This window comes from Antennarius striatus, chromosome 1 (genome assembly GCF_040054535.1).
Source record: "Antennarius striatus isolate MH-2024 chromosome 1, ASM4005453v1, whole genome shotgun sequence".
Classification (NCBI taxonomy): Eukaryota; Metazoa; Chordata; class Actinopteri; order Lophiiformes; family Antennariidae; genus Antennarius; species Antennarius striatus.
In genome coordinates this window covers 6,211,333-6,231,571 of record NC_090776.1, presented here as the reverse complement: position 1 = coordinate 6,231,571, position 20,239 = coordinate 6,211,333, and the positions used below count along the sequence as shown (strand labels likewise).

The 20,239-nt window shown below is 45.2% G+C and overlaps 1 protein-coding gene across 16 annotated transcripts in view; it reads left to right on the top strand.

Annotated features, from left to right (window-relative positions):
- Positions 1-9,277: 9,277 nt before the first annotated feature.
- dpy19l3 (dpy-19 like C-mannosyltransferase 3) overlaps positions 9,278-20,239 on the top strand; it is a 95,262-nt gene continuing 84,300 nt past the window's right edge. For 10 of the 16 annotated variants that reach the window (XR_011035633.1, XR_011035637.1, XR_011035632.1 and 7 more), the window contains exons 1-3: positions 9,294-9,446; positions 9,957-10,080; positions 18,513-18,640. Coding sequence is in view for 2 of the 16 variants with exons in the window: in XM_068318232.1 (XP_068174333.1) it covers positions 9,966-10,080; positions 18,513-18,640 (243 nt within the window). In the remaining 14 variants the exon portion in view is untranslated. Of the gene's footprint in view, positions 9,447-9,956; positions 10,081-18,512; positions 18,641-20,239 lie in introns of those variants that run through there. The other 6 variants (XR_011035639.1, XR_011035645.1, XR_011035641.1 and 3 more) reach the window with 4 other exon arrangements.

The following is a 20,239-nucleotide window of genomic DNA, read 5'->3' as shown; positions in this document are numbered from 1 at the left end:
GTTCAGAGTACCCACCCTTTTTGGAGTCCTTGGAGACTCCAAAAAGGGTGGGTAGAATCCGAGTGGTGTTCAGTTATTGGACTTCTGTGCTTGTCACGGACTGTCCATAACGAACACCATGTTCAGACATAAGGGTGTCCATATGTGCACTTGGCACCAGGACACCCTAGGCCGCAGTTCGATGATCGACTTTGTGGTTGTGTCATTGGACTTGCAGCCGCATGTCTTGGACACTCGGGTGAAGAGAGGGGCGGAGCTGTCAACCCATCACCACCTGGTGGTGTGTTGGCTCCGATGGTGGGGGAAGATGCCGGTCCGACCTGGCAGACCCAAACATATTGTGAGGGTCTGCTGGGAACGCCTGGCTGAATCCCCTGTCAGAAGAAGTTTCAACTCCCACCTCCGGCAGAACTTCACTCACGTTCCGGGGGAGGCGGGGGACATTGAGTCTGAGTGGACCATGTTCCGCGCCTCCATTGTTGAGGCGGCCGACTGCAGCTGCGGCCGTAAGGTGGTCGATGCCTGTCGTGGCGGCAACCCCAGAACCCGGTGGTGGACATCAATGGTAAGGGATGCCGTCAAGCTGAAGTAGTCCTATCAGGCCTTTTTGGCCTGTGGGACTCCTGAAGCAGCTGATAGGTACCGGCTGGCCAAGCAGAATGCAGCTTTGGTGGTTGTTGAGGCAAAAACTCGGGCGTGGGAGGAGTTCGGTGAGGCCTTGGAGGACGACTTCCAGACGGCTTTGAAGAAATTCTGGTCCACCAACAGGCATCTCAGAAGGGGGAAGCAGTGCAGCATCCACACTGTTTATAGTAGGGCTGGGGCACTGCTGACCTCAACTCGGGACGTTGTGACTCGGTGGGGAGAATACTTTGAAGACCTCCTCAATCCCCCAGACATGCCTTCCCATGAGGAAGCAGAGTCTGGGTTCTCTGAGGCGGGCTCTCCTATCTCTGGGGTTGAGGTCATCGAGGTAGTTAAAAAGCTCCTCGGTGGCAGGGCCCCAGGGGTGGATGAGATCCGCCCGGAGTTCCCAAAGGCTCTGGATGTTGTGCGGCTGTCCTGGTTGACACGTCTCTGCAACATCACCTGGACATCGGGGACAGTACCTCTGGATTGGCAGACTGGGGTGGTGGTCCCCCTTTTTAAGAAGGGGGACCGGAGGGTGTGCTCCAACTACAGGGGGATCACACTCCTCAGCCTCCCTGGCAAGGTCTATTCAGGGGTTCTGGAGAGGAGGGTCCGTCGGGAAGTTGAATCTCGGATTCAGGAGGAGCAGTGTGGTTTTCGTCCTGACCGTGGAACAGTGGACCAGCTCTACACCCTCCGCAGGGTCCTTGGGGGGGCATGGGAGTTCGCCCAACCAGTCTACATGTGTTTTGTGGACTTGGAGAAGGCGTTCGACCGTGTTCCTCGGGGGGTCCTGTGGGGGGTACTTCGGGAGTACCAGACCCCTTGATAAGGGCTGTTCGGTCCCTGTACGAGCAATGTCAGAGTTTGGTCCGCATTGCCGGCAGTAAGACGTTATGAACAGAATTGGTGACAAAGGGCAGCCTTGGCGGAATCCAACCCTCACTGGAAACGAATCCGACAGAATTTGTAGGCGCAGCCAAGGCGTTGAGGGTGTCCGGTTTGGTGGCCTCAGTATTGCGTCTCTGCTTTTTGCAGATGACGTGGTGCTGTTGGCTTCATCAAGCCGTGATCTCCAACTCTCACTGGAGCGGTTTGCAGCCGAGTGTGAAGCGGATGGGATGAGAATCAGCACCTCCAAATCTGAGACCATGGTCCTCAGTCGGAAAAGGGTGGAGTGCCCTCTCCGGGTTGGGGATGAGATCCTGCCCCAAGTGGAGGAGTTCAAGTATCTCGGGGACTCGTTCACGAGTGAGGGTACAATGGGACAGGAGATCGACAGGCGGATCGGTGCAGCATCTGCAGTGATGCGGACTCTGTATCGGTCCATGATGGTGAAGAAGGAGCTGAGCCGAAAGGCAAAGCTCTCGATTTACCGGTCGATCTACGTTCCTGCCCTCACCTATGGTCACGAGCTGTGGGTCGTGACCGAATGAACAAGATCCCGGTTACAAGCGGCCAAAATGAGTTTCCTCCGCAAGGTGTCCGGGCTCTCCCTTAGAGATAGGGTGAGAAGTACGGTCATCCGGGAGGGACTCAGAGTCGAGCCACTGCTCCTCCGCAGAATAGCCACATGAGGTGGCTCGGGCATCTGGTCAGGATGCCTCCTGGACGCCTCCCTGGTGAGGTGTTCCGGGCACGTCCTACTGGGAGGAGGCCCCGGGGACGACCCAGGACACGCTGGACAGACTATGTCTCCCGGCTGGCCTGGGAACGCCTTGGGATTCTACCGGAGGAGCTGGACGAAGTGGCTAGGGAGAGGGAAGTTTGGGCTTCCCTGCTTAAGCTGCTGTCCCCGCACCCGACCCCCAATAAGCGGAAGAGAATGGATGGATGGATGGATGGATGGATGGATGGATGAATAAAACACAGGTTAGGCTACATCTCTTAATGAAGTAACTTCTGCTTAATGTACCTGCAAAGCATTCCAATAAATGGAAAAACAACATTCTTTGGTGCAAACTGAATGATTGAACTGTGGAAAGCCTCTAAAGATGAAGTCTGGTGGTGAGTGCTCAGTTTTGCCACATCCTTCAAAGTTCTCTTGTTGGTCAAAACCCTTTGTAAGAGTTTGAGAGGCACATCACCTAGAAACAATGACAATAATGAATAAATACAAAATACCACAAATATGTGTTGCCAATAGACCATAGGTTCGGGAATGTGTGTGAATGGTAGTTTCTTTCGTATGGCTCCACGATATACAGTATGTCTAGTGTGTCCCCTCCATCTCTCGTCCATGGTCCGCTGGGATAGACTCCAGCAACGCCCACGACCCGGGAAGAGGAAGATAAAAAAAGAGAAGAATTCTTTGCCACGATTATCTAAGCACATGACTATGTGTACTGGCGTCCCGCTCAGAGTTTATCCCGCGGCACGCCCTATGCCTGCTGGGATAGGGTCCAATTCCCCATGACTTGCTAAGGCAGAAACGGTGGAAGAATATGAATGAATTAATTACTAGGTGTAGTTGTCTTTTAGACAAAATGTGGTCACTGAATGAGAATTATGAAGTATCTTTTGGTTTATTAGTACAATACCATCTTTGATCCATTTTTTAGTGTCCTTTGTCTGGTGATCCTCATGGAAGCACTTGGGGTCGAGAGGGTCATCATGGGTGTGGATGTCCTTGCACGTGGTTGAGGATTGAAGCCCATTTGGCGTGTCTCTCTGGCCCGGTGGATGACGTTCATGCAATCCAGTAAATATGCTTGTTTTATGCTTGTCATCCCCTTCTTTAGTGTTTGACAGTCTTTGTTCCTACTGATCCTGTCTAATTTCTTTGCAAGTTAATATTGATAGTAAATACAATTGTGGTGGAAAGTTTTTAATACAATAAAATAATACAATAATATAATAAAATAATATCATTTAATTGAACCAAAGATCTGGAGTGTTGTGTGTGTCATATTATTCAGCGCTTGTGAAGGTGGCCCCAGGATGTCTCGAGGTCATGAAGACGCTGCATGAAATTAATTCCTGTTAGACCATATTTGGAAATGCTTGCATGACTGTGGGTATCCTTGGAAGAAGTTGGACACAGACAGAAGCAGCTAGCCAGATCATTTCATATGCTATACCTGAAATTAGAATGTATGTTTCTGCACAGGGTCATCCAAAGAATGTCTGCAGCAGATCCTCACAGTGACTCAGCGTGACTGATTATGTTATGTCATCAAATAGTTTTGTGAAACTGTCGACTTGATATTTTTGGTAACGTCTGGAGGTCATGACGTACCAACTGAAAGCCCGTAAAGAACTGGTTGAAAGCAGATGGGCCGAGGTTAATACCTCCCCCTAGTCACACCTTTAGAGTATAAAAAGATATGTGATCCATGTTTTAGTTTGTACTTGAAGTTTTTTTTAGTACCCAGAGTACTCTGCAAAAACACACCGGAGAATTTTTTTCATCGTCTCCAGAGCTCTCATCATGCTTAGATAAGTATTTGTTGAACTTGCTGTTTGTTGAACCTGTCTGTCTGTCAACCTTTTGATGATGTTATTGGACTCATACTCAACCTATTGATGATATTATTGTACTGCTACTCAACCTATACATGATTTGAATTGACAAAATAAATATCTTGTATTTTACACTGTCTCCTGTCCTTAAGAAAAACGAAACCCCACCACACATTCTTTGGAGAAAGACACATCCAGTCAATGTCATGGCCTGCAAATAGCCCAGATCTTAACCCAATTGAAAACTTGTGGTGGAAAAATGGTCCACAGCAAGGCTCCGACCTGTAAGAATGATCCGGCAACTGCAATCAAAGAGAGTTGGCACAAGATTGATGAAGAATGCTGTTTGTCACTCATCAAGTTCATGCCTCAGAGACTGCGAGCTGTCATAAAAGCTCAGAGACTGCATAAAAGCTCAGAGACTTTTATGACAGCTCAGAGACTGCGAGCTGTCATAAACGCCACTAGTATTTAATGCAACTAAATACTAGTGATGTGTTTTGATTGTTATTTCTTTGTCTTTTTTTCATGATTCAATATTTTTTTCCTCAGAATTGAGTGATTCCATATTTATTTCTCTGCACTTGCTCCGTAACAGTAACTTTTACTGACCACCACAATGTTTTTTCTTAATTTTTTTTAGTGTTTATTAATGCCAGGGAGTTGCATTTTTGTAAAAATTCATTATTTTTTCAGCTTTTTATCGGAGTTTGTTCTACATAATAAAATGTCGGAGTGAGTGCTCACCCAAGACTGGTGATTCCATACTTTTTGATAGGGGTAGTAGAACCCTGATGTGAGGTCCATAGTAGAAAACAGCACATTGCCACGTAGTGCAGCAAAAGCGTCAGTTTGATGGGGAAATGAGCGTTTTACTATTCTTGCATTCAGCCACCAAAAGTCATTGCAAATGCGACGGTCACCATTAGGTTTGACAACTAAGACAAGGGGAGATGCATACTCGCTCAGAGACTTGCGTATTATCCCTAGCTCTTCCATCTCATTCAACGCAGTCTGCAGCTTGTCATAATGACATGGTAGGACTCGCCTGTATGGAAGTCTAAAAGGTTTATCATATAACAAGCGGATTCTGTGAACAAAATGTTTTGCTTCACCACAATCCATTTTGTGCCTTGAAAAAATTGACTCATACTGCTCAATGATCTGCAACAGTTTCTCCGTCCACTCAAGGGAGACCTCACAGGAAGAGAGGTCCAGCTCGTGCAAGCCCATGTCACCTCCATCCCAGTCAGCTTCTGACTGTGGTGGAGGTGACGAGATTTGTGTGTATTAAGCACTGGACTGGACACGATCTGGTCCCGGCACGTTCTGCACAGAAAGACAGGGGGACACAAACTTTGCATTTCTTCTAAGCGTCAGTGGGGTTTACTATCTTAAATAGAACATATCCATCCCCCCCATAAGGGAGTGACAACTCTGCCCACCAGAATTTGTGCCGACCTGGTCTTAGACTGGGTGGGTTCATTCATGACTGTCCAACCCACCACTGAGATGTCAAACGCTGGTAGTTTAGCCCACACTAAATGTTCAGACAGTGGCTTCAGAGTGACACATCTTTTGAGCTTAGCTGTTCCAATTCTGAGTGGCATTGCTGTATCATTACATTCACCTGAGGAGGCCAACAGGGACATTATACGGGGTCAATCATCACTTGATGATGTTGCTACCCAGAATCATATCATCACGTTGGCCTGGTACAACAAGAACTGGGATTATCACCTTGGAGCCATAAATAAATACAGTGACGTCATACCTAGAAGAAGGTGTGACCAGACCAACAAAGCCAACAATGACAAAGCCCTCAGCGGACTTCTTCTCAATGTTAGGGGTCGATTGTGAAAGCTTTGTGTCTGCAGTCTCATTTATAGTGTATATCATTGAGTCACTGTCCACTAATGCCCTGAGGACATGTCCAGCATCAGTAGTCACATCTGTGTAGTAGGCTATCAGTATTTAAGACTCTCTGCAGATCTTTGAAAATTACAGTGTTCTTTGATAGCCCCGCCCTGCTGAACGTCATGCACAATGTCCAATAATCGGTGACTGTTAAGGTGGGAGGCTCACTCATTTGATCTGCAATGTCCTCCCCTGCACGCAGATCATTCAGTTTCCCTGCTGACCAAGGGGATGGGGACGTCCGCCCTCTGGGCAGTTCAGTCTTGAATGGCCAGGTAGGTGACACAGGAAGCACAGCCCTCCCTCTCGACAGTGCATGAATGCAAAGAGCTGTCTTTACATATAGAACAAGGTATGACATTCAGGCCCTCAATCCTTGGACACCTGTTGCTGCTATTTGGTCTTCTATTGGCCTGTGCATGACCCAGGCCCTGAAGTGGCACCTTCTCCAGCATGTCAATCAATTTCTCAAGGGTAGGGTTGTTTGAGTCACAGTTGTTTTCTGTTCAGGTATGTCTGTGTTGAAATTAGCATTAGGGTTCACCTCAATTTTATTCACGTCGACTCTGTCATACAACTCAGCCGAGGACCCAAGTCCAACTTCCAGATGATATTCATCTAACACTTCCTGAACTCACAAGCTGACCACTTATCAACAGTTTTGGACCTAGAGGTAAGAGCCAAGTCCCTGCTGGAGCAGTGCCTGATGAACATACGTGTAACTTCAACAGAAGGGTTGTCGAACAACTTACCCTGCGCATTAAGACAACTGGCAGCAACATCAGCAGTTCTGTTCAACCTAAGCCAATAATCATATTGGTCTCTTGGTCTTTCGGAAGGGTGGAATAAAAGTCAGCTGGAGGAACAGAGGAGCAGTGGCTAGAGCTGAAAATGTTTACGTAGACGTACAGAGATTGCCTGTGGGATCTGCTGCACATCAATCTCATCATTCCTTATTCCAAATTGCACAACATCTTTTGCTCTGCCCCTCAGGTGGATGAGAACCTCCTCAGCCTGATGTTCTACCTAATATTGGGGCAGCAGTGGCTCAGCGGTAGAGCCATCGCCTTGAAGACAGCCATCGGGGGTTCGAATCTCGCTCCCGCTAGAACATTCATCGGAGCGTGAGCTGACGATGGGAGGTGTCAGCTCACCTCCCAGCCACTGCCAAGGCGCCCTTGAGCAAGGTGCCGTCCCCCCTACAAGATGCTCATTGGGGCGCGACCCTCGTGCGCGACCCGTCACTCCAACTCCCTTGTACCACTGTATGTCTGCTTACTAATTGCATGCCTACAGGCCCCTAGTGTGTGCTGTGTTCAGGGGCCTGTGACCTGTAACCCATGTGTGTAATTAACACATACATGTACATGTGTGAGTGTGAGTGTAAAAAGAATTTCCCCAAGACGGATAAAGTGCAGATTATTATTATTATATTGCTCTTTCTAATGTAGGTTCTCATTAAGTCCTCCCATTCATCAACAGCTATTGTACCTGAACTTTCCCCATTGAATGTAGGTGGCTCCTTGACTTGCCTCTGAGTGACCAGTTGGACTTTGGAGATATCTAGTGTCTGTTTGGGCAGAGAGTTTTCCATGGGCCGTGTGCACCGTAGCTGAAGGGGTCGATGTGAGGTGTGATGTGATGCAGGGCCGATGTGAAGTGTGTCAAAATACTATTTGCGATCTGCTTTCCTATGAACGGTTATCATTTGGTCAGCAAATCTCACTTCATCAGGGACAGGGTCTGGGACAGATGTGCTAGCGCTCTGGGGTGGGTGTAACCCATTTATCGACTGATCATGGGGTGAGGGTACATTGTCATATTCAACAGGACTGTCCACAGGACCAATAACTATACATGTTTCATCCCTCACTCGATCATCACGTAATGAAAATGGGACAGGTGTGAGATTAAACCCGCATGTGATATCCCTACCCCAGTGACAGGCGTTCCATCAATATTATCAGGCTGACCAGAGCTCATGTTTTTTTAAAAAAAAAAAAACAAAGTCCCCACTCATATAATATTAATAATGAAGTTAAGTTGACAGTCCAGCACAAAGGAATACAGCTCCAATGATAAACACCAGCCTGATCCGAAAGTCATCAATGAGTCACGGCACCAATGTGACCGATGTATGTCTTCTCTGCAATAATTGCTGTCTGGAACTCAAGTGGTGGCAGCAGCTCAAGAGGGTGTTTATTCTGCATTCAACAAAAAATGGACACGAGACAGTGAACAGTGTGTCAATTTGTGGACCTAAGCACATGGCCTGTCTGGGAAAACAACAATACAACCTGTTAGCTTATTGTACTGGACATGTTTTTACAAGTACAGTAATACAGTGTTTGTAAAGTTAATGTTTGACCTTAACAAAAAACAGTTAGTCTAATAGCGTTAGCTTTTAGGCATGTATCCCAGATTAACTTCTAAGTGCTTTTCAAAATGATAATTCATTTTGTCCACAGACACACGGACATTACCTGTCTCATGGAAATCCTCCGTCGTACTGAGGGTTTCCTATCATCCTTTGCTAACATGATGCAGGCATGTACAACAGTAGATGACATAATTTCCCCATTTAGCGGGATTTTAACTACAACCTATTCAAATATGTTACACGTGGAACCCTGTTCTATGTACAATAACAATTAAACTGCATTTATTCATGTAGCACCAATGTCATGCCCTTCAGTGGTCCATACAAAAGCACACCTGTCTTAACCATTTATTTATTCAGTTTATTTTTCTTCTTTCCAGACATGTTATTACATTTCACTTTCATTAGTGTCGTAACATCAACAACAACATCCGAAAAAAGAAAAAAAAAAAGGTTGATGAGTAGAAGCCATTGGCTTGTAAGATTCCCCTCCCCTAAAACCATGGCTTCCCTTTCTATTATTAAAAAAACAAAACAAAAAAAAAACAGAAAAAAGAAAACAGTCAGCAATTGTCAGTCATTGCCTTGACACAAACACAAGTGACTGGTCTTTTTTAGTTTTTAATTTTTTAAAAAATTTTTTAATGTACTGTTATAATCCCCGAAGGGAAATTAAGAATGCACTCTAGTACGTTGGTTTTATATAACATATACTTAGCTGTTGCTGCTGCTGTGTGATGGAGAACTGTGCATCTGTTTTTTTCTTTTTTTCAAATAACGGATGTTTTGGTTTACAATCTAGAGATGGAGCGGAAAAGGTTACATTGTTTTGCTGGTTGGAAAAGTGTTTGCATATGCTTTTATTTTGGAGACAGATTCTCTTGCGTTCCGGTATCGTCGCGTGCTTAACCCTATTGCGGCGAGGGACTGACCACTGGTACTGAACGCAGAGGGAGAGACGAATGTAAATGAAAAAGTGAGTGTGATTGGGATAAAGAAGGGGAGAGAGGGAGAGCTAGGAGTGCTGTCGGACCATCTTATCATCCAGACCAGGAGGGTGAGGCTACCGTTGGCGCAAATCTTAACGTTGATCGTCTTTGTAACAAGACAGAAAATCTGGCGTCCATAACGGAAGCACGCGTGCTTAAACATAATGCATATTCATTAAAATAGAAGTATGTCGTACACAACAGGACTTAAACAATGCCTACTGCCGCACTCTGTTCTGACACTATTTGCATCACTGCTAACACAGGTTGTGATGTACAAATAATATTTGTAACCAATCATGCAGCTCCTGTTGGGTAGGGTTTTTTTGTTGTCTGTGTCGATGTGTGATGGGATGTGACATCACGCTATTTTGGTCACGACATCCGTATGAAAAGCCGTCATAAGCAGGCCCGTCCGGTCCCTTAACCATCAGAATCGAAGGTTGTAGGCAGTGAGAGAAAACAAACGGGTCGCTGTTTGCTATAGCTGAGTTTGTAGGAGAGTGTTAAGAGCTTCTCATTTGTTATCTGTATATATGTGTGAGTAACCAGACACACTCTTCCTACTCTGGTTTCAGAGTTTCATCATGACAGCCCTGCGTCAGAGGAAGGGTAGCAAAGGGAAGGAGTCCACTCTTGCAGAGTTTCAGTCCCATCACACCAACTGTTGCACTGATCACCATCCAGAGAAGGTCTTGCCAGGTGAGTGAACCTCCATCCCACGCAGCTGAATGTATACACAGCGTTTGGGCTGTAGCAGTATGACCTAGTGACTAGAGAAAGCACCCTTTGACAGAAGGGTGTGCATGGCTGGCAGCCATATAACCTGGCTCTGTGTTTTTCAACCATTTTTGAGCCACAGCACACATTTTTCATTGAACAAAAAAATAAAAAAAGGCACAGCAATGAAAAGTGTTACAAAATGACATGTTGTATCCCAATATACAGTATTTCATACACAGTAATGACTATACATTCTCAATTTACTTATCTTCTGTGTGAAATGTAGACCTGGCATCCATAACAGAAGCATAATACATATTCATTAGAGTAGAAATTTGTTGGACACAACAAGACTAAAACCATGTCTACTGTTGCACTCTATGCTGTCACTTTTCACATTACTGCTAACACAGCTTATGATATACAACTAATACTTTTTACTAATCATGCCGCTCATGTTGGGTAGGATTTTGTGTTGATGGGTGATGGGATGTGACATCACGCTATTTTGCCCACGTCAGTTTGAAAACTGTTATATGAGCAAAATTGAAGGCTGTAGGCCACATGCGTCCAACTCAGGGCCTGTTGGCCAAATGTGGCCCGCCACATTATTTAATGTGGCCCACAAGAGCATAAAAGGTTAGTCTCTAAAAAATATATCGAAGTCTGCTTTGATCAGAAAGTACTTTTCCCACAATCCAGTAATTCAGCCCATTTTAACACTGAAAAAAAATTTTTGTGAACAAAGTTAATGTCCTCACTTGTCTTTGATGTTATTTATCTTCATTCGTTTGCATAATTTGACCCTTGATTAATGGAGTTATGTGGGTTTAATAGGATTTATGTTATAATAGAGCAAAAAGCAAACATACTTTTTCTGTGCAACTGTAATGTTTGTAACTTGAATAAGTAATACATTCAGAGTTATTTAACATTCAGGAGTATTTCCATTGATCTTACATTACATTGAGTTACATTTATTAGTTACATCTGGCCTTTTGAGGACAATAATTATGCTGATGTGGCCATCGGTGAAAATGAATTTGATACTCCTACACTGAACAAAATGTTTTGTTGAATGAACATAATTTTAATATTGTAAGAGGTTGCACGAAACAATTTAATCTGAAGTTGGATATTTTTATTATGTTGATTGAACTAATAATTTTTAATCAAATTCCATTAAATTATATTCTGTAACTTCTCCAAAATTATTTTGAGTAGACTTAACACAAGTTTCCTTAGTAAATCCAATTAAATCCATTTTAAATGTACAGTATTTTCCGCACTATAAGGCGCACTGGACTATAAGGCGCACCCTCAATAATTTGTTTTACAATTTATTTCATGTATAAGGTACACACAATAAAAAATGAATAAAATTTATTTGATAAACTGCAGCGGCTGTAGTTGCGCAATCCGTCCACTAGATAGAGCCGTGCTGCTAAGACAGTCATGATTGCATTCATGACTTCCTGACTACCTTTGAATGGCCCCCATTCTTACGTCAATAAGCCATTCTGAGCCTCATCAAGGAAACCTGATCACTTGATCACTTTGCCATCTTAGAAAGAAGTCAACACGCATATTAAAAAAACTGACATTAAAAACAGGTTAAATTCATTACAAGTGCAGTCAGTGCGAACAGAGCAGATTATTTCTTGATCTGAAGTTCGAAGCAGATATTTAAGCTCCGACGTTCGTCTTCATTAATTAATTAAATATTGTTTCGATCGATCGGTAGTCCAGTCGGAGGTGAGGTGCAGCTATTTGCTGCTGTGTGTCCTAAACAATTTTTTAACTAGTTTTTAATGTCAGGCTAATTTACTGGCAAATATGACGCTGTTCTACTCCTAGAACTGACTTTAATGTCGGTGTCTCACCGCCGTGAATCTCACAGCACGTCGCTGCAGACAGAATACACAAGCCTGAATGCGCCCCTCCGCCACCAGCCCAGAGCTATCAACTACATTTGTAAATCAATTGCAGTACAGTAGACACCTTTGTCTAGCAGTGACTTCTCTTGAAATTCCAGAAAAGGCTGGAAGATCAGCTTTGAGGGTCTTTCATTCACCTTTATGCAAGTTTCTCCGTGTGTTTCCACAGACTAACAGAATGGACCCTCACTAGATTCCAGATGACAGCACGATGGCATTTTTAAGACCAATTAACTTTAAAGTGGGTTATTTCCGACGCCAAATATTTAGGAAATACTGAGATCAGTCAGTCAGTCAAACTTTATCAATAGAATTGTTGAAAGTTCCTTATGTTTTGCTACGTAATCACCGGTGCTCCTACAGTCTGCTCTACCGTCTGAGAGCAGCTCAGTCAGAGCCGGGACTTCGGTGACGCCCCTTGACTACCGTTGTTAGGGTGCGTATGCCCGAGTGCCTTGTGAAGGTGCTCCTCTGGTGGCGGAGTGTGGCATGACTGGCGGCCAGACTGCCGGATTTTTTCAGCGATCATGTTTTTAACCAATATTAATATGAATATTAATCCATATATAAGACGCACCGGATATAAGGCGCACTACGGGTTTATTAGAAATTTTTAGGCTTTTAGGTGCGCCTTATAGTGCGGAAAATACGGTACATAAATAAATTATGTATGCTTTTCTAATTTTATTTAGACTTGTAAATCAACTAAATTGTTTAAATACTATCTGTTTTTATTCAGCTGATTCTAATGAAATATTTTTAGCTATCATACATCACAAAGAACCACAAAATGTATTTAAATAACCAACTTTAATATGAAACAAATAACATTGACCAAACCATACAAGGTGGGCCACATCTGGAAAACAAAATCAAAACAAATCTTATTAACCTTACCTTGCTACCTTCACAAACACCAAAGAAAACAATTGTGGCCGAAGAAGTTTTATAGTCCAACACCAACTTTGTTTTTTAGTCCAAGGACTTTGGGGGAAAGCTTGTCCCCATCCATTTCAATGAGTACTTTTTGAATGAATTCGTAGTACCGTCTTAGTTCCATGGGGTAGGCCAGGTTCAATGCGTAGATCACTCCAAGCATTGCTGCACAAGCCTGGGCTGTAGAGCCAATGTTGTCCAGGATGATTTCTCCATCAACATATATTTCGACATCATCGTGATCTCCAGGATCTCCATTCTCCTTCCCGATGACGTAAGTGCCCATTGCCCACTTCTGCATGTCAGTCAGGATGGCATTTCTTTCGATGTCCTGTATATTTTAAGTAAATAGGAGAAAAGGGAAACATTAGAATGCTTTGCCACAAATAAAAAGTTTTACAATAGATTGTACATTTTCAGATTTCAATCAGGGCACTCAATTTGTGAATCAAGTGTTTTATGGGCACTATGTTTTCCAAGGTGTAGTTTTGTGCTTCAACTCTATAGCTGGCTTTGTCATATAATCAACAGGGACAAAACATTTTACTATACTTACTTGGACAAGAAACATCACTACATGTCAAACATTCTATAATGGTGCACTGTAATAGCAAATTATTCTTTTAAACGCAACATGTACCTCTGCTTTATACTGAAGAAACACAGAGGGGAGCCAAAAATACAGGGCAAACAACTTCAGAATCTTAAATACAGGTTACATTCAGAACATTAAATTTACCATATAATCATGGATCAGATGTCCATCATCCCTCACCTCAACCCTGTCTGTTCCCTCACCTCAACCTCACCTCAACCACTGGACTTCCAACCTCGCCACAACCTCCTGCTCCCACCATGACCGAGACCATCATCACTGCAGACCTGGTGACGACAACGCTGAGGAGGCTCCGTCCCTACAAGGCGGCTGGACCAGATAAGGTCTCCCCAAGACTCCTCCGAGCCTATGCTTCGGAACTAGGGGACCCCCTGCAACAATTATTCAACCTCAGTCTGCGGCTGGGGAGGGTCCCGTCACTGTGGAAGACCTCCTGCATTGTCCCTGTACCCAAGAAAGGACGCCCTACTGAGCTTAACGACCACCGACCGGTCGCTCTTACCTCCCACGTAATGAAGACCCTAGAGCGACTGGTCCTGGAGCTCATGCGTCCACAGGTGCAGGGTGCTATGGACCCTCTCCAGTTTGCCTATCAGGCCAAGGTTGGGGTTGACAATGCTGTCATGTACCTCCTCCACCGCACACTCTCCTACCTGGACGCCGGGGGCTGTGCCGTCAGAGTGCTCTTCTTCGACTTTTCGAGTGCCTTCAACACCATCCAGCCCCAGCTCCTGCAGGATAAACTGACCTCCATGGCTGTGTGACCCCTACCTCGTGAGCTGGATTACGGACTACCTAACGGACAGACCCCAGTACGTCCGTATGGGGGACTGTTTGTACGGGGGCGCCACAGGGGGACCGTTCTATCCCCCATTCTCTTCACCCTCTACACATCAGACTTCAAGCACAACTCGGATACTTGCCACATACAGAAGTACTCCGATGACACCGCGATAGTGGCATGTATCCGGGAGGGTGATGAGGGGGGTACAGGGCATTGGTGGCTGACTTCGTGGAGTGGTGCCAACAGAACCAGCTCCAGCTCAACGTCTCCAAGACAAAGGAGATGGTTCTGGATTTCCGGCGGGCACCTCCCTCTCCACAGCCGGTGATCATTAAAGGCAGTGAGGTGGAGGTGGTAGAAAACTACTGAGTACCTGGGACTGCAGCTTGACAGCAGACTGGACTGGTCACTCAACTCCAACTGTGTGTACAAGAAGGGGCAGAGCAGGATGTACTTCCTAAGGAGGCTGGCCTCCTTCAACATCTGTCCTAAGCTCCTTTTCATGTTCTATCAGTCCGTAGTCTCCAGTGTGCTGTCATACGCCATTGTGTGTTGGGGTGGGGGGGCCAAGAAAAGAGATATGGACCGTCTGAACAGACTCATCCGCAGAGCGGGCTCAGTGGTCGGGCTGAGCCTGGACTCTGTGGATATGCTTCTGGAGAGCAGGACCATGTCTAAAATTAAGGCCATCATGAACAACACCAGGCACCCCCTACACACCACCTTCTCCCAGCAGAGAAGCACCTTCAGCGGCAGACTGCTGTCACACAGCGCCTCCACAGAGAGGCTGAGGTCCTCCTTCGTGCCCCGTGCCATCAGGGGGTACAATGACTCTCTCAGGAGGAGCGGGGGGGAGGTGGCGAGGTCAGCACGGGGTTGAAAATGGATTTAATTTAATTTATTTTAAATTTAATTTTATACTGTTGTGTGTGTGTATATATATATATATATATATATATATATATATATATATATATATATAAAATTTATTTATTTATTTTTATACTGTTTTATATTTTAATTCAATTTTATACTGTTTAGATTTCATTTTATACTGTTTATATTTTAATACTGTAATATTTTTAAATTTTATACTGTTTATATTTTAGTTATAGTTTAGTATATAAGTCCTGTTAGTGCTGCATGTGCCTGTCTGTTAGTGTAATGTATGTCTTGTGGTATGTCCTGTGATGTCAGTGTTTCCTTTTCTCCTGGTGTTTATTCAGTATTATTTGTTATGTAATGCCTGAGCAGTGGATATATGCAATTTCCTCCAGGATTAATAATCTATCTATCTATCTATCTATCTATCTATCTATCTATCTATCTATCTATCTATCTATCTATCTATCTATCTATCTATCATCCTCACCAAGGTAGAGGCAAAGTGCTCTAAGAACAGCTGCCCTTTTTGAATGGACATCACTTGCAGCCTGAGTGAAGAGATTCAGCTGATTAAACATTTTTCCTGGCACTAAAATAATTACAAAAATATTTTCAGTAAAACATCAATAAATGTACACCACCTGCCCGATGTAGGTGGTGTACATTAACCGTTCCACAAGAGAAATCATGGCCAGTTTTTAACATTTCCATCCATCCATCTTCCACCGCTTATCCAGAATCGGGTCGCCGGGGCAGCAGCTTCAACAAGGAGCCCCAAACTTCCCTTTCCCTACAAATCCACCAGCTCTGACTGGGGGATCCCAAGGTGTTCCCAGGCCAGTGTTGAGATATAATCCCTCCACCTGGTCCTGGTTCTGCCCCGAGGTCTCCTCCCAGCTGGGTGTCCCAGAAACATCTCCCTAGGGAGGCACCCCGGAGGCATCTGCACCAGATGCCCAAACCACCTCAGCTGATTCCTTTCCACACGAAGAAGCAGCGGCTCTACTCTGAGCCCCTCGTGAACAGCAGTGTTTCTCACTTTATCTCTAAGGGAGACACCAGCTATCCACCTGAGAAAGCCCATTTCAGCCGCTTGTATCCTCAATCTCGTTCTTTCGGTCATGACCCATCGCTCATGACCATAGGTGAGGGTAGGAACGATGATTGAACGGTAGATAGAGAGCTTTGCTTCTCGGCTTAGATCCCTCTTTGTGACAACAGTGCGGTAAAGTGACTACAATACTGTGTTCCTGCTGCCACAATTCTCCGTCCAATCTCACACTCCATTGTTCCCTCACTTGTGAACAGGACCTCAAGATACGTAAACTCTTTCATTTGTCGAAGGACCTCATTCCCCACTTTACCCACCTGCTGAGGACCATGGCCTTATTTTGGGGCTAATCCTCATCCCCGCCACTTCACACTCGGCTGCAAACCGGACCAATGAGTGCAAATAGGACGATGAAGCAATTAGGACCACATCGTCTGCAAACAGCAGTGATGCAATCCTCAGCCCACCATACTGGAACCCCTCCTCACCACGAGTATGCCTCGATATCCTGTCCATGAAAATCATGAACAGAATTGGTGATAACAGCGCAGCCTTGGCGAAGGCCAACAGCCACTCGGAACAAGTCTGACTTACTACCAAGAACCCGAACGCAGCTCTCACTTTCGGCATACAGGGATTGGATGGCCCTGAGGAGAGGCCCCCCTCACCCCATACTCCCGCAGTACTTCCCACAGTATATCCCTGGGGACCCAATTATAAGCCTTCTCTAAGTCCACAAAACACATAGATTGACCAGTAAATCGAGAGCTTCGTCTTGCAAGCTCCTTCTTGCAAACTCCTTCTTCACCATGACAGACCCTTGCAGCGACTGCATCACTGCAGAGGCGGCACCGATCCGTCCGTCAATCCCACGCTCCATCTTTCCCTCACTCGTGAACAAGACCCCAAGATACTTAAACTTAAAAAAATCTAAAGGTCCGAAGCTCGATTCAAAATCAGATGTGCACTGTTGCTCTTTAAAAAAAAAAAAAAAAATTGGAACCTACAGCTGCTTTGAAATGGCTCCAAGTGACTTTCCTTACTTGTTCAAGTCAATGATTCTCTTTTTCAGATCTGTGCTGAGCTCCTTTGACTTTCCCATTGTAACATTTGTAGGTGTTTTTATCCAATGAGGCCTTTTTAAATGGCCTCAGAGAAGTCACCAGCTGTAGTCACTCATGATCACTCACAAGAAGTTAAGAGGCCATGCTATGAAGCTCATGTCATTGACACAACTTTCTAAGTCTCCAAAATTACTCATTCATGTTGCTGTATGTATATTTTTGACCCAGCAGATTTGGTCACACTTTCAGTTTACCCATAATAAAATCATAAAAGAAGCAAACTTCATGAATGTTTTTTGTGACAAAGATCATCCGTTCCAATCACTATATCAGAGAAAAATAAGAGTTGTAGAAATAACTGGAAACTCAAGACAGCCATGACATTATGTTATTTACAATTTATGTAAACTTTCGACCACCACTGTATGTGTGTACAGGCCCCTGAAACAAACACACACACACACACACACACACACACACACACACACACACACACACACACACACACACACACCAGGCAGGGATCTGTAAGCATTCAAGTACAGGGGGAGGCAGAGTGATGGGCAGCGACTTTGATGTGTGCTACAATTGGGCAGCTTGTGTGTGCCACTGCAAGAGTTTTGGCCCACCTGGATCTCGAACCAGCGACTTCCGGTTCCCAGTCCGAGACCTAGTGAACTGAGCTACTGCTGCCCCAAATTAATAAATGAAACAATTAATTAACAATCAATTAATTAACAAAACAATACAAAGAGGTTACAGGTATTCAAATCAACAAAATGACAATCGAGTCTGAATTTTTGCACGTGCGTTATTTTGTTTGTTGCACATTGTCCGTTAGTCCAATAAACCTCTTACATTGTATCAGTTCTGAAATATTACTGTGTCCATCAGTTTTTTTAATAGTTCAAAGTGAAGTTGCTGATCCAAAAACCCAATGATTTATTATTAGAAACTCTGGAAATTGTGGGGTGCCCAAACTCTTTCATACTTCCGTATGTTTACTCCACACTGCAGCCAGCAAGCTTATCCACAGCTGCTTTTTCTGCTTTTCATCTTATATGGTCTCCTCTGCAGAAACCGGCATTGTGTTTAAGTTTTACATTTAAATTTGAATCACCTGTTAATGTTCCTGCAGGTGATTGGTCATGGGGGTCAATAATCTGGACATCAGTTGGTTGGTCTATGTCTGTTGGTCTTGGACTACTGTGCTGTATCTACTTGGCCACACTACATGAGAATGATCTGTGGTTCTCCAACATCAAGGTAAAGGCTTGTTTCTCATATACTCTGCTGAAGCGACATTCTGTGGAGAAGAACTTTCATGAGGGATACTTAAGGTTTAAGGAGACAGCTATTGTAGTAGCGGTGGCTCTATTTATTCATTTTTGTAAATTGAAATTTAAATATACATCTTTATCATATACGTATTGCCCGTCTTACATTTCTTTTTAAAAGCAAAGATATCATGCATCAACTAAATAGGATGATTTCAGATGCCAACTGCCTCTAAATGTCATGGTTCGGGGCTAGTGCTTTGTCGCCCGAGGCCCAGCCTGCTCCTGCGCCCCAGCCCCAGCCTGCTACCGCACCCCAGCCCCAGCCTGCTCCCACGCCCGAACGTCAGCCCGCTCCCATGGCCCAGCCTGCTTCCGTCGCCGCGCCTGAGCCCCAGCCTGCTCCCATCCCCGCGCCTGAGCCCCAGCCTGCTCCCATCCCCGTGCCTGAGCCCCGGCCTGCTCCCGTCCCCGTCCCCGTGCCTGAGCCCCGGCCTGATCCTGCGCCCGGGCCCCAGCGTGCTCCCGTCTCCCTGCCTGAGCCCCGGCCTGCTCCTGTTCCCGCGCCTGGGCTCTAGCCTGCTTCTGTTCCCACTCCCATGCCCCAGCCTGCTTCCGTCTCCGCGCCTGAGCCCCAGCCTGCTCCCGTCCCCATGCCTGAGCCCCAGCCTGCTCCTGTTCCCATGCCCGGGCCCCAGACTGCTCCCCGTGCCCGCGTTCGGACCCCAGCTTGCTCCCGTCCCCGCGCCCCGACCCCAGCCTGTTTCTGAATCTTTTCCGGACCTTTGGCCTGAACTCGAACCTGTTCCCAACCTCGGGCCTGAACTCCAGTCCATCCTGGAGCCTGATCCTGACCCTCCCCCAAGGACCGTTTTTGGGACGTCAGGGGCCGTCCCTTGAGGGGAGGGTACTGTCATGGTTCGGTGTTGGTGCTTTGTCGCTCTGCTGTGCTGGGGTGTGGCGGACATGTTGGCGGAGCCTCGTCTCCACACCTGTGGTTCCTCTCAACACCTGGACTTCATCAGGCTGATTAGCCTGATGCTTTTTACGCCTGGTTGCGTTTGGTTCTGTGCCTCAATATTTTGTACTCATGCCCTTGTCACTAGGTTTTGGAAGTCTTGGGTCTTCTTGGTTTTTCCTGATTTTTTAGCAATGCCTGAATAAAATATGGAGGAGAGCTTCTTTTCCTGCGTCCTGCATTTGGGTCCTAATCCAGTTTGTGACACCAAACCCATGTTCACGTCTCTTTTTAAAGTTGTTACCTCCCTTCATTCTTACTCTTTATAAATACATGTCCCTACAGCACGTTTACACCCATACATCTATGCATGTATATACAATGGTTTTAAAAGTTTAGCAGTGTGTCTGGTTTCTTCTACTTTAATGTGTCTCAAAATACTAAATTCACGTTGAAATTTATGGTAAATTTAGCCTTAATGGTTGAAATCTTTATTTAGGATATGTAATGCCACTTTTCGTTATTGGTAGATCAGTTACTTATGGTTCAGATAATTATTAGATATTTGTATATTGACAAATTAATCAAAAAATCAGTATTCTCTTCCATGGCAATTTGATAGCAGATTTC